The 14099-nt window shown below is 34.9% G+C and overlaps 1 protein-coding gene across 8 annotated transcripts in view; it reads left to right on the top strand.

The window, feature by feature from the left end:
- KIAA1109 (KIAA1109 ortholog) overlaps nt 1-14099 on the top strand; it is a 225473-nt gene that overhangs the window by 113156 nt on the left and 98218 nt on the right. For all 8 annotated transcript variants that reach the window (XM_030313128.2, XM_032592904.1, XM_032592907.1 and 5 more), the window contains 9 exons: nt 1476-1622; nt 1967-2094; nt 2426-2625; nt 5362-5559; nt 6479-6690; nt 9234-9385; nt 9837-9987; nt 10161-10313; nt 12208-12448. In XM_030313128.2, coding sequence (XP_030168988.1) covers nt 1476-1622; nt 1967-2094; nt 2426-2625; nt 5362-5559; nt 6479-6690; nt 9234-9385; nt 9837-9987; nt 10161-10313; nt 12208-12448 — 1582 coding nt within the window. The remainder of the gene's footprint in view (nt 1-1475; nt 1623-1966; nt 2095-2425; nt 2626-5361; nt 5560-6478; nt 6691-9233; nt 9386-9836; nt 9988-10160; nt 10314-12207; nt 12449-14099) is intronic.

The following is a 14099-nucleotide window of genomic DNA, read 5'->3' as shown; positions in this document are numbered from 1 at the left end:
GGCACTCCAAATCCATAGACATTTCTGAATACTCTTTGTATGTTATTGGCTCCTTAGGAGATACCATATATAACTGTACTGTGAATAAATAGCAATTAAATATTTATTAAAGTGTTTAGCTTTGTTTTTTCTTTTATATCAGAAGTAACTTAATTCTAAGCCTTTCCTAAAGAACTTTGGTCCTAAGTGAATGAGCAATCAATTGTCAGGCTGGTACATTGATTTTCTAAGAATGCAAAGCTGCATATTGACTTTTCTCTGTGATTAGATAACTTGTGTCTTAATATTTTTGAGATTATTTTTATTTTATTTTTTTAGAGAGTGAGAAAGCGTGCATGCATGAGCACACATGCACAAGTGGGGGAGGGGCAGAGGGAAAGAGAGAATCTTTTTTTAAAAAATACTTTAAAGTTTATTTATTTACAAAAATTCATTATTTTTATTTATTATTTTATTGATTGATTGATTTATTATTTATTATTTTTGAGACAGAGAGAGACAGAGCATGAACGGGGGAGGGTCAGAGAGAGGGAGACACAGAATCTGAAACAGGCTCCAGGCTCTGAGCTGTCAGCACAGAGCCCAACACGGGGCTCGAACTCACGGACTGTGAGATCATGACCTGAGCCTAAGTCGGCTGCTTAACCGACTGAGCCACCCAGGTGCCCGTAAATTTTATTTATTTTAAGAGAGAGCATGAGCAGGAGAAGGAAAGAGAGGGAGAGAGAGAATCCCAAGTAGTTTCTGCACTGTCGGTGCAGAGCCCAATACGGGCCTTGATTTTACAAGCCTATGAAATCATGACCTGAGGTGAAATCAAGAGTCGGTCACTTAATGGATTGAGCCACCCAGGTGCCCCAAGATTATTTTTGTTCACTTCAGGGAATTAAGTCATCATCTCCTGGTGTGTGATGTTCTACTTATGTTGTAGTTCTAGCCACTGAGCCAGTTTCTTAGCAGTCATATCATGGTGATTCTCTATTTGACTTTCAAATTTATCTGGGTCATATTTGGGCTAGAGACTAGAGGCAAGATAAAGGGACATTGGTTATTTTTAATGATCCAGTTATTCAAAACATACTGGCATTTCATGTGACAGGTAGTTAGGGTATGAATGTACATCAAAAGAAATTTGAAAATATCCTCTGCCAGTAAGGAGCCAATTATCAAAAACCAAATCTGTTCTTAAATTAATACATTTTACTGATTCTAAAATAATACCTATTGCCATTTTTTTTGTGTTTCTCTGTAGGGTGTTTTCACTTTATTTTATATCACTTCTCTTCAGCCCTGAAGCTGCTAGTAGTGTTGCTAGCTTTTCTAAGGTTTGGACTTTAAGAGTGTGGATGCTAAAGTGGATGGCAGCTGGCATATAGATGGGCATAAAGGAGCACATTGGATAAACAAGTTGCAATTGTGTATGATGTGGAAATTATGAAAGTTCTCTGAAATAATAATTCTACTTTAATCTCTAGCTATCTTCCAAACAAGATGTTAGAGGAACAAAAACTGAACATACTACCATAGGAACTACTAACCAAGGACAAGCACAGACAAATCTTATAATGAAGCAAGATAATGTAACAATTAAAGGTCTTCAGGCTAATGTTAGCATACCAAAGGTAACAATTTAAAAAATTTTCCAGAAAGAGGAAAACATTTTGGTGGGTTTTATCCTTTGTATGTACTAAGCTGAATGGTGGTAGAATAGATTATATCAAAAATATATATTTTATTTTTTGATGATCTAATGGAAAAATTAATATAGTTTACTTAATCGGAATATGGGGTAATATTTATAAAATATTCCACATCCATCCAATAAGAATTGAATTATGATTATGAGAGTGTATCAGACACATACATACATGATTCTTAACAGTAGTTTTTCAGTTTCTTGTATATTTTATGTTTAACTGATAATTTTTAAGTTTTTAACTCTGAAATATATGACATTTTGTGTTAGGTAAACTTATGTTTGTTACAAGCCTCCGTGGAAGAATCTCCAAGTACAGCTCCTAATAAAAGCGTGACTCATGTTTCTCTAGTAGCATTGTGTTTTGACAGAATTGCTACACAAGTTCGTATGAACAGGTAAGATTTATTAATTTGAGCCATAATTTTCTTGTTGGATGTAAAAGCAAGAAACAATCATCATTTTAATATATTTCTGAAAACTGGTGCTAATACTCAAAATTTGTATTGGCATTTCAAATATCACTCTATAGATATGCAAAGTAGGTTTTTAAAAGTTCATACTGTTTTTACACATACTATTTTTCAGTAAATACTGAAAAACTTGTTATGAATATTGGTTTAATTAAAACAGTGGAATTAAAAAAAACATTTATTAAATGTCTTTACTGAACTATATTGCTTACATGTTGACTGTCATACTTCTCTCTTTTTTTCTTTTTCCATAAAGAGGTGTGGTTGAAGAGACTTCAAACAATGCAGAACCTGGTAGAATATCAAATTTTGATAGGTATGTCCATGCCACTAAGATGCAGCCTCAGTCATCTGGATCTCTCAGATCAAATGCTGGAGCAGAAAAAGGCAAAGAAATTGCAGCCAAGTTAAATATTCATCGAGTTCATGGGCAACTTAGGGGTCTTGATACAACAGGTAGGATTCTACAACAGATATTTTTCTTTGACATGTATAAATGTAAGAAGAATTTGCAAAAGGAAACATGATTTTTAAAAATATTGCTACAATTTGAGTGTTTTATAAGAGAAAGGTATTTCTGCATATATTGAACACATGGTATTTAATTGTTTAGTTACTCGTGTTCTATGACAGTGGAAGGTAAACTGTGGTAGGAAAGTGAGTGGTATGGCCCAAATTAGGAACTGCTTCTGTCTCTTCTCTTTTTTCTTCATAGTATCTGCTGGCTCATTATAAAACAGAGAGTATGATCTTTATCATCTTTCTTACTTTTTAATCATTCTGTTGGCACAACTTCATTAAAAAGAATTAATTGCAAGGGGCACCTTCGTGGCTCAGTTGGTTAAGCGTCCCATTCTTGATTTCAGCTCAGGTCATGATCTCGCAGTTTGTGAGTTTACGCCCGTCAGGCTCTTTGCTGACAGTGCAGGGCCTGTTGGGATTCTCTGTCTCCCTCTCTCTCTGCCCCTCCCCTGCTCACTTCTCTCTCTCTCTCTCAAAAGTAAATAAGTAAATGTAAAAGATTATTATCTTATATATAAAAAGGAATTAATTGCAATATCAAAAGCTGTTAGTCAAATCTATAAAATATAGTAGCAATAAGAACAATAGCTGTGTCTCTTAAAGTCCCTCTTGAGGTGAAAAACTAGAGATGTTACATATCCTTTTAATATTTTTGATGTAATTTAGTGCATAGCTCATTTTATTTTTTTTAAATTTTTTTTAACGTTTATTTATTTTTGAGACAGAGAGAGACAGAGCATGAATGGGGGAGGGTCAGCGAGAGAGGGAGACACAGAATCCGAAACAGGCTCCAGGCTCTGAGCAGTCAGCACAGAGCCCGACGCGGGGCTCGAACTCACGGACCGCGAGATGATGACCTGAGCTGAAGTCAGACGCTTAACCGACTGAGCCACCCAGGCGCCCCTACATAGCTCATTTTAAAGGCTTCAGTGATCTCAGATTGTCAGAGATTCAATCTAGAAAAAATGGAATTTGTCACTCTTACTTGAGATGATTGCTATGTTAAAATCTACATATAGGACAGGTGACCAATCCTGAATGAACAAATGATTACCTTGAGTTTGCTCATTGTATTCTGTGAGCTCTGAAGTTTCCATGATTCTTGTATATATCCTGGGTCTGTGTAACTGCTGTGGCTTTCTCAAAGCTTATTTCACCATCCTTGTGTTTGAGGGCAAAGCATTTTGAGGATTCCAAATAAAAAGACTTTTCATGGCTGCCTGAGATCTATTGTCCTAGAGCTGGTACAAAATATAGTGGCTTAAATATAAAAAGGCTTAGTTTGCACTGGTAACCAGTTTGCACTTGGGTGTTGTAGAGACTGTAAGAAGTAATTAAATAGAATTTTAGAAGGCACACTATGTAGAAAAAAGTCATTAAAGACAAAACATAGTGTAAAAAAGCGTATGTAAAAAACATAATGTTAAAAAAATGTAATTGTCTTTATATGTGCATAAGATATCTGTGAAAGGATTCTCAATAATCTAATGACATTTGTTACCTAAAGGGAGGGGAGGTGGATGTCCGAGTGTGGTATTGGAGCTTTTCATTGCATACCCTTTCACACATTTTGGATCTTTGATTTATGCAAGTAATTACCTAATCCAAAAATTTCAGTAAAATTTAAGTTAAATTCTCACCTTATATCATACATCAGAATAAGTTCATGGAATTAAAGGCAAATATGAAAAAAATAAATAATGGAAAAACATAGAAAAATGTAAGTGAACATTTAGTCTCTGACAAGGGAAGACTTTCTGATCATAAGTGCAAAATACAGTGTTTTCGTATGATGGGATGTTATGTAACAATTAAAATAGTATCTTTGAAGAATTTTTAATGCCCTCAGGAAGTTATCATGGTTTGCTGTTACTTGAAATGTGGGAACCAAAGCTGGTTTGTTTGTAAAATAATCTCTAAAATGCTAGAAAGAAATTTAATTCAAATGTAAACAAGTTTATCTCTGAGTGCTAAATTTACATGTTTTTTTTTAAACCTTTTTTTTTTTCCTTTTCTCTCTTAGCTGTAATCACAGAAAGAATGAAAAAAGTAAACTAAAAGCCTTTGCCAGGCATGCAGGATGTTAGTTTCCATATTGCATATTGTAAGCAGTGGAATTATTATGGCAATGTCTGTTATGAATTGTAATTACATAAAATGTGTTACCATGAAGTAATCTTTTAGTAAAAGCTGTAATTTTCCTATTTTCTAATGTTTTTCCTAAAGCTGGGTAATTAATTAAAATAATTTTTTTTTGTAACACAATGAGAAATTCTTTTTGTAACATGAGAACATAATTAAAATAATTTTTTTTTTTGTAACATGATGATGTAAAAATAGTTTACCATGAAACTGAATTATTCAGGAGCTATTTAACTTTAGATTTTTAGAGTGTCCTATAATCTTTCAGAAATGAATTCATTCTGCCTCTGAGCAATTATTTGTTAACTGTGGAATCCCTTTTCCTCCCTTTTACTTCAGTGAGATTCTGGCACTTTTTAAGTAGTAAGATATTAGGCATTATTTTAGAAGTTGGTTGGTTCATTTATTTTTCTTTTTGACAGGGTATTAAGATATCTTTTTAAGATATGCCAAATGTTTCTTTTTTTTTTTTTAAATACAAACCTCTCTGTCTTTAAAAATGGTCATCTTGTTCTCTTTTGATAATAGATATTGGTACCTGTGCCATCACTGCTATTCCTTTTGAGAAATCCAAAGTTTTATTTACTCTTGAAGAGTTGGATGAGTTTACTTTTGTGGATGAAACTGATCAGCAAGCTGTTCCAGATGTGACTCGCATAGGTCCCAGCCAAGAAAAATGGGGTTGGATAATGTTTGAATGTGGACTTGAAAATTTAACCATAAAAGGTAAGCATTCTTAAAAAATTCTGCTTAGGGGCGCCTGGGTGGCGCAGTCGGTTAAGCCTCCGACTTCAGCCAGGTCACGATCTCGCGGTCCGTGAGTTCGAGCCCCGCGTCGGGCTCTGGGCTGATGGCTCAGAGCCTGGAGCCTGTTTCCGATTCTGTGTCTCCCTCTCTCTCTGCCCCTCCCCCGTTCATGCTCTGTCTCTCTCTGTCCCAAAAAATAAATAAATAAACGTTGAAAAAAAAAATTAAAAAAAAAAATTCTGCTTAAATGAGGGACAAATTGGCCCCATGTTGCTGAAATGTTTTGAATGATTGTGATTTTTAATAACCTGAATCAGCATATTTAAGCAGAAAGTGTGGTATGTGGGACTATTTACCAGGGTGGGTGCTCCATCCCAATTGCATAAGTGGAACTTTCCCTTCGTTGTGTGATTCAAAACTAACAGAGCATGTAGACATACAAAGCATCAGTGGTTGAACAGAAAAATCTGTGGTTCAGAAAAAATTTTTGAATAAAATATAAAGCCACCCAGCTTTTGAAAGTTTGTGTCTTTGGAAACTGGATTTTTGATTAGTAGAGATTTGCAGGATGAAAATACAGTAAATCCTTTATTCAGTGAGACACACTGACTTACAGTTACATTTGTTTTCTTTTATATTACTGAATAATATACAAAAAAAGGGAAGGCTGAGTTGTATATAAGACTTTAGGTTTAGTCATGTATGATAGTAATTTTATATGCCTACAATTCTTTATCTGATAATCTAATCTTATGTGACTTTTATGGATAAGGACAAGTTTTGATGAGAAAGAATATCTTCATGAATTTTTATTTTTTGTTTTTATCTTTATGGATACTGTAGAGTACAGCATTTATACACCTACCATTTTAATAAATATATTCTTTCATTTTTAAAGGAGGAAGACAATCTGGTGCTGTTTTATATAATACGTTTGGAATTATGGGTAAAGCTAGTGTCACAGAAAGAGGTGGAGTGCTGACATCCAATAATTCTTCTGATTCTCCAACTGGCAGTGGCTATAATACTGATGTTTCTGATGATAATCTTCCTTGTGATCGAATAAGTCCTTCTTCAGACTTAAATGGAAATTCTGTTTCAGATGAACAAGTTGGTGAATTTTTAATAGTAATAGCGCTTTGAAAAATAACAGAAAACTGCACACCCAATTCAGAGTTAATTTCTGGAGTATATTTGCTTGTCTTTCCATATTTTAGATTTTGCTTAAATAGTAATCAAAGTATTTTGGTGATTATATACTACTACTAGAGTGTAAGTTCTGAAATGTAGGTACCATACCATAGATCTATTTGTATCTGCTGTAGTGCTTTGCTTTATACCTTGCTCATATTAGGCACTTAATATTTGTTGAATTATTAAATTAATAGAATATCAGAAAAGTAGTCATTGTTTTTATGTTGTTTCAAGGATTTTATATGCAATTCATTTATTGTTTTTATAATGGTAGAATGTCATGATGAATAATAGCAATAATGAAAATATTCAAAATTCTAGATTATAGAAGAGTTGTACCAGTGATTGGTGCAAGTTATTTCATCTCCGAAGTTTCTTCATCTGTATAGTATTATAATGATATTGACCTTCTAATTTGTTAAGATTAAAGGAGATAATACATATGAAAGGTTTAACTCAGTGTCTGGCACATAGTAAGAACTTGATAGATGTTGTTTTTAAACACATATATGCATATACTTCTAATCATTTGAAAATTAGACCAGCTGAAGAGGAAAGAAACCACCTTTTAAGAAATGTCATGGATATCCAGTATCCATTGGCATAATGAGCTCTGAACCCCAGGTTTCTAGGAATTTAGTTTTGAAACATTTATTTTGATTTGAGGCATAGTTCAAGAGTTTAATCACAGTTTTCTTGTGAGGTCTTTGGAAGTATTTGAATGGTGGTTAGGAATTGGCACTTTAATTAAGGAAATTAAAAAATCCAATAGGTTCTCACTGGACAAAAGAACTGGGAAAAACCAGCTGTGCTCTCTTTTGTCCTTCTATCCTGCTAATATACTTGACAGAAACTCAGGTGTCTTCCTTGATCTCTCTGATCCTACTCTCCTTGCTGAGTATCTCTAAATTTTGTAACATTGCTTAATTTGGCTTCTCTGACTTCTGCTGGTCCATGTCCTTATTCAGTTCTTTGTCCTTAAATGTGGGTGTTCACCCCACGTTCTCTTTTTGGCTACCTTGCTTTTTTTGCTATTTGTCCACTCCCTGATTTATTTCATTTCCTAGTCTTACTCCATAATTTGATGACACTACTCTTGCCCATCGGTTATGCTTTTAGCACTAACCCTTCACCTGAGCCCCCGAATTACATGCATTGGCCTTTAGCTGTCATCATTTACACATACCATAGGTGCCCAAAATTTGGTCAACCTAAATCTAAGTGTATTGCTGCTTTGCTTCACATATTATTATAATTAGTTGCTTATTACCTACAAGCTCCCTTCCCTTTTTAAAATTTGAGTTCTTGAAGACTTTCTTCTCACAGCCTTGTCTGAAACCCACAGGTCAGGTGTATTTGAGAATTCAGACTTTTTTTCCTTTAAGAGAAAGGTAATAACTGTGTGTGGTTTATATGTTACATAAACGCCTAGTGGAATCTGAGATAGCACTGTGTCTTGAAGTATTTAAATACTTACGTAGCACAACATTAATAAAAATGCCAAATGGGATAAATAGCCCGTCACCAGTTCAGATCAAATTTTGTTGCCACATTTACACAGAAATATTTAGATTTTTCAGAACATTGTAATTTTAGAATTGCAGATAAGGAATGTCGGCTTACATTTAGTGCCTTCTAACTTTAAAATTACTGTTGCCTATGGTTCAAGTTGGTTTTTTAGCACTTAGGATTCAAACTATTTTGTGGATACTCTAGATTCCTTAATCATCCCACAAGAAAATGTCAGTCTTTTCTTCATCTTGATCACAAGTGAATCAGAGAGCTATAAGTAGACATTACAGGCCGTAGACTTTTTTGTTTCCTTAATATTATTCTTACCTCCTTGCATTCTAAAGAGTGGTGATTATACATTTAAAAAATACTCCTCTATTTCTTAATACTGATTCAGACTGCTAGCATATAAGATAACTCAGAATTTTTGATTGTAGAGTGTTGTTTATTTGAACATGGACTACACTAGTATTTTTATGGCACTTTATTTGGAAGTTTAAAGTATTTTGTTAAACTGGAATGGAAAATAGATTATGGTGGGAAGCAGAAGACCTTAATTCTATCACTCATTCTCCTACTTAATATTGTATGACCTTTTGGCAAATCACCAAACCTCTTTCTCTCACTTTCTTCACGTGGAAAAAATAACAGTTAAACAGCTCTAAACAAATGTGATTGAATGAAGTGATCATGAGAAACCCTTCAGTTCTAAGATTTCTTGATTTATGGTTTGTTACAGTGCAGTGGCTTCTCAGACTATTCTCCTTGGAGCTTCAAGGGTCTCTAGATATTTCTCAGAATCAGGCTGAGCAGGGTTTATGTTACCTGTTTTATATAAAGGTGTTATCTGTAGAACTTGCTTTGTTGGGAAGATTTTGTGCTTAAAACATTAACCTTTGCACTAGTGATTTTAAGGAGCTAAGTTTTTGGTTTTTGAATTTATGTAGGATGAAGGAGTTGAATCTGATGATTTGAAAAAAGATCTACCTCTGATGCCTCCACCTCCAGATTCATGTAGCATGAAGTTGACCATCAAGGAAATATGGTTTAGTTTTGCAGCTCCCACCAATGTGAGATCTCCTACACATTCATTTTCTAGGTAAAAAGTTTTTAAAATGTAGTACTATTCCTTGATGTTACTTTATTTTAAATAACATAAAATTCTGTCTAATGTTTTTTAAATTATTTTTCTGATATATCTAGCATTAGGGTTGCCACTTTCTTACCATATTTCCTACTTTCATGCTTTCTATAGACCTTATTATTCTCTTGTTTGACTCTTTTTCTTTTCTAGGGCTTTAGTTTTACTTTTATATGTCACCTCACCATGAACTTCTTACTTTCACCTCTAATAGGTTTTAATATTTTTCTTTTTTTCCTATTATCTGTTCTTGGCATTTCTACTTATATGTTCATAATGTATCTGGTAACCAAAAGGAAAAGAAATTTTGCCTAAGTAAAATAGCCACTAAGTATAGTAAGTATGGATTATTGTTTGAAATACAAATCTTGACACTTGTTTTTGTAATTTTTTTTTTTAATATTCAAAGGCAGCTGAACCTTTTAAGCACTGCAACTCCAGCTGTTGGTGCATGGCTTGTTCCCATTGATCAACTCAAATCATCCTTAAACAAATTAGAAACTGAAGGCACCTTGAGAATTTGTGCTGTTATGGGATGCATAATGACAGAAGCATTAGAGGTATGTCTTTCAACAATACAAGGTATCATACAGAATTTATTATTGAACATGATCCCTTATTGTTCATCATTGTTGGAAAACATCAGACCTGCAAGTTCTTGATTACTAGATATCTTCTATTTGCACTCTTTGATTTATATAACTCTAAATCTGTTGTTTTTGCTTTGTTTCAGAATAAAAGTGTACATTTTCCGCTGAGAAGTAAATACAACAGACTTACAAAAGTTGCACGTTTTCTCCAAGAAAATCCTTCATGTTTGCTGTGCAATATACTACATCACTACCTGCACCAGGCAAATTACTCCATCATTGATGATGCTACAATGGTGAGTTATGGAAACCATGTGTGAAACCATAGATTAGTTTTAAAGAAGCCTCTATTCTTTAGAGGAGCCATTCATTGATCCATGGGGTTTGAGATGTGGATGAGAAGTCTAGAGGAGAAATATAATTAGAAATACCGGCTTATACGGGGCGCCTGGGTGGCGCAGTCGGTTAAGCGTCCGACTTCAGCCAGGTCACGATCTCGCGGTCCGTGAGTTCGAGCCCCGCGTCGGGCTCTGGGCTGATGGCTCAGAGCCTGGAGCCTGCTTCCGATTCTGTATCTCCCTCTCTCTCTGCGCCTCCCCCGTTCATGCTCTGTCTCTCTCTGTCCCAAAAATAAATAAACGTTGAAAAAAAAAAAATTAAAAAAAAAAAAAGAAATACCGGCTTATAGACAACAGTGGGCTCAGATGAATGATTTGGGAGTTGCCAACATGAAAGTGTTAGAAGCTATAGATGAAAACTTCTAGATGGATGAAACTTCTAGGGTTGATGGCGTGTGGAGGGAGAAACTGGTCCAGAATGGATCCCTGCAGAATACCAAAATTAAAGTGGGGTGGCGAGAGGGTGGATAGAGCTACACAGAATGCTGAGGAGGGAAAGTAACAGGTAGGAGAATGAGGAATAAATGCCTTAGAAGCCAAAGGTTTAAAGAATTTCAAGCAAAAAGTAATCACCAGCATCAGATTTCACAGAAATGTTTAATAAAATAGGGGCTAATTAATGGTTAAGGTGAGAATGTATAATAATACAAAATAAATACAATATATGTCTGCCTCTAGAAAAGCACTACAGAAGATAACATGTCATCATTAGAGGTTTAGAACTTGAGGATCTCTCTTCTCTCCAAGCTTTAGGTCAATAGAAAATGCATGAGAAGTTTAGCCAAATTAGGGATCATTCTATCAGTATTTATTAATGATAACCTCCAATGAGAGAATCTCTAGTAAATGATGGATTTGAAAAAGGTACTTAGACCTGAGACTAGTATAGTGCTTTCTACTCCTACCCTGGAAATTGAAGGCTGGAGGTCCACAGTGCAAGGCTAGCTTGCCCATCTACTTATAGGCAGAGACACTGGAACTGAAATGCCACCAGGCATTTCTCATGTATGGATGCTTTGCCAGGATATGCTTTATATGTAAGAGGAAGAAGCACAAGATGGCTCTCCTTACTTGAGTCTAAGAATTAAAGGACAGGCTAAGAGATCTGATGTTCCTCAGAAAGCAAGTGAGGTGATTTCTGCTGTCTAGTAAATGTCTGTCTTCAATCAGAGCATTTCTCCCAACACAAGGAATTACAAGAAAGGGGATGGAGAGGAGTTGGATGTTTTCCTCTTAGGAAATTAGGAATTAGCCAAATTTTCTTTCTTAAAATCATCACCATGTGGAATAAAGTATATTCTAAATTATGTAATTGTTACTGATAATACCTTTAACTTTGAAAGCAGTTACAAATTCAACTGTGTTCAGCATTTAACCATAGTAATTTATTTATTTTTAATGTTAAAATAGTGGTGGTTACCTAATCTTTGAAGGGAATAATTTCATTCTGTTTGTTTAATGAATATTCCAGGTAGCTCAGAATACATTTGATTTCCTCAATTGAGTAAAAAAGGTACAGTGGACTGAATGGTTCTTAAGGAGAATCCCAATTTTGTGCCTCATGTTTAGCTTCTTATTCACCTGGTAATGTATTATGACAGAAAGATGCAATGTTGTATTTAGAGAATGAGTTCTATAGTCAGCCTGAATTGATCTCTTTTGTAACCTTGAACAAATTATAACACACAAATTCTAGCTTCTTCATCTCTAAATGGGAGTTATGGGGTTTAAATGAATAAATGTATGCAAAGCACTTAAATAGTAACTTACTATTAAATCATTATTGTTACAGAGTGATGGACTTCCTGCGTTGGTAACTTTAAAGAAAGGTTTAGTTGCACTGGCAAGGCAGTGGATGAAGTTTATTGTGGTGACACCAGCCTTTAAAGGAGTTAGCTTACATCGACCAGCTCAGCCCCTCAAACCTCAATCAGCTGTGGATCACGAACATGAAGATGGACTTGGGCTGGACAATGGAGGTGGTCTTCAAAGTGACACCAGTGCTGATGGAGCAGAATTTGAATTTGATGCAGGTAATCTGTAAATATTTTAGTTAGATATTACACCTTGGTAACATAGTATATGTGATAATTTTAATCATTTGTGTGCCAAAATTTGAAATTGTCATGGCTTAATTACATAAGTATGGTTTGTATTAGTCCAAATAAATGATGGTAATATTGGAATCTTTATACTGACTTTTGAGTTTTATATTTAATTTCATAAAATACGGTAGACTTCTCCTAATCTATCCAGTACAATAACAGACATCTTTGCATAGCTAGAATGTTTTGCGTGAAGCACATTAACTTTCTTTTAAAATTCACATTTGTATTTGTTCATTGTCTTGTCTATGACATAGTCTTTTATTTTTTTAAATTTTTTTTTCAACGTTTTTATTTATTTTTGGACAGAGAGAGACAGAGCGTGAATGGGGGAGGGGCAGAGAGAGAGGGAGACACAGAATAGGAAACAGGCTCCAGGCTCTGAGCCATCAGCCCAGAGCCCGACGTGGGGCTCGAACTCCCGGACCGCGAGATCGTGACCTGGCTGAAGTCGGACGCTTAACCGACTGCGCCACCCAGGCGCCCCAATGGCATAGTCTTTTAAAGAAGCCTTTGAATTTTACCTGGTGCCTGGTTGATTATGTATTTATGTAATGTTTAGAGTCATGCTTTCAGCCTGTAATTTTATCAGCATAATGACTGTGCCAGAACACAGACAATAGATATGCTTTTCAAAATTATATGTGCACACTTTAATGCTTTTTCAGAGGTTTTCTTTTGTTATCAAGACATGTCATTTTCAATTATACTGAATTATCATATAATATTTTGAAAAAAATATTACAAGTACCATGGAAAAGGACAGTAGCCTTAAAATTAGAGCTTTCAGAACATTGATATATCAAAAATCTCCCAAAAAACAAAAGTCCAGGGCCAGATGGCTTTTCAGATTCTACCAGACATTTAAACAAGATTTAATACCTAGTCTTCTCAAACTATTCCAGAAAATATGAATGGAAGGAAAACTTCCAAACTCATTCTGCCAGGCCAAGCATTACCTTGATCCAAAACCAGACAAGGATCCCGCTAAAAAGGAGAATTACAGGTCAATATCCCTAATGAACCCAGATGCAAAAATTCTCAACAAGATACTAGCAAATCAAATCCAGCAGTACCTTAAAGGAATTATTTACCATTATCAAGTGGGATTTAATCCTGGGCTGCAGGGGTGGTTCAATATTTGCAAATCAATCAATGTGATCAATCAATGTGATACCCATCATTGAAAGGGTAAGAACCATGACCCTTTCAATGGATTCAGAAAAAGCATTTGACAAAATATAGCATCTGTTCCTGATAAAAACCCTCAATAAAGTAGGTATAGATGGAACATACCTCAACATCATAAAGGGCATATACAAAGACCCACAACTAATACCATCCTTAATGAGGAAAACTGAGAGCTTTTCCTCTAAGGTCAGGAACAAAACAGAGGTGTCCACTCTCACCATTACTATTTAACATAGTACTGGAAATCTTAGCCTCAGCAATCAGACAACCAAAGGAAATAAAAAGCGTCCAAATTAGCCATGAAGAAGTCAAACTTTCACTATTTGCAGATAACATGATATGCTATGTAGAAAATCTGAAAGACTCCACCAAAAAAATTGCTAGAACA

Source organism: Lynx canadensis, chromosome B1 (genome assembly GCF_007474595.2).
Source record: "Lynx canadensis isolate LIC74 chromosome B1, mLynCan4.pri.v2, whole genome shotgun sequence".
In the NCBI taxonomy this organism is placed as follows: Eukaryota; Metazoa; Chordata; class Mammalia; order Carnivora; family Felidae; genus Lynx; species Lynx canadensis.
This window is presented reverse-complemented; position numbering and strand designations above follow the sequence as displayed.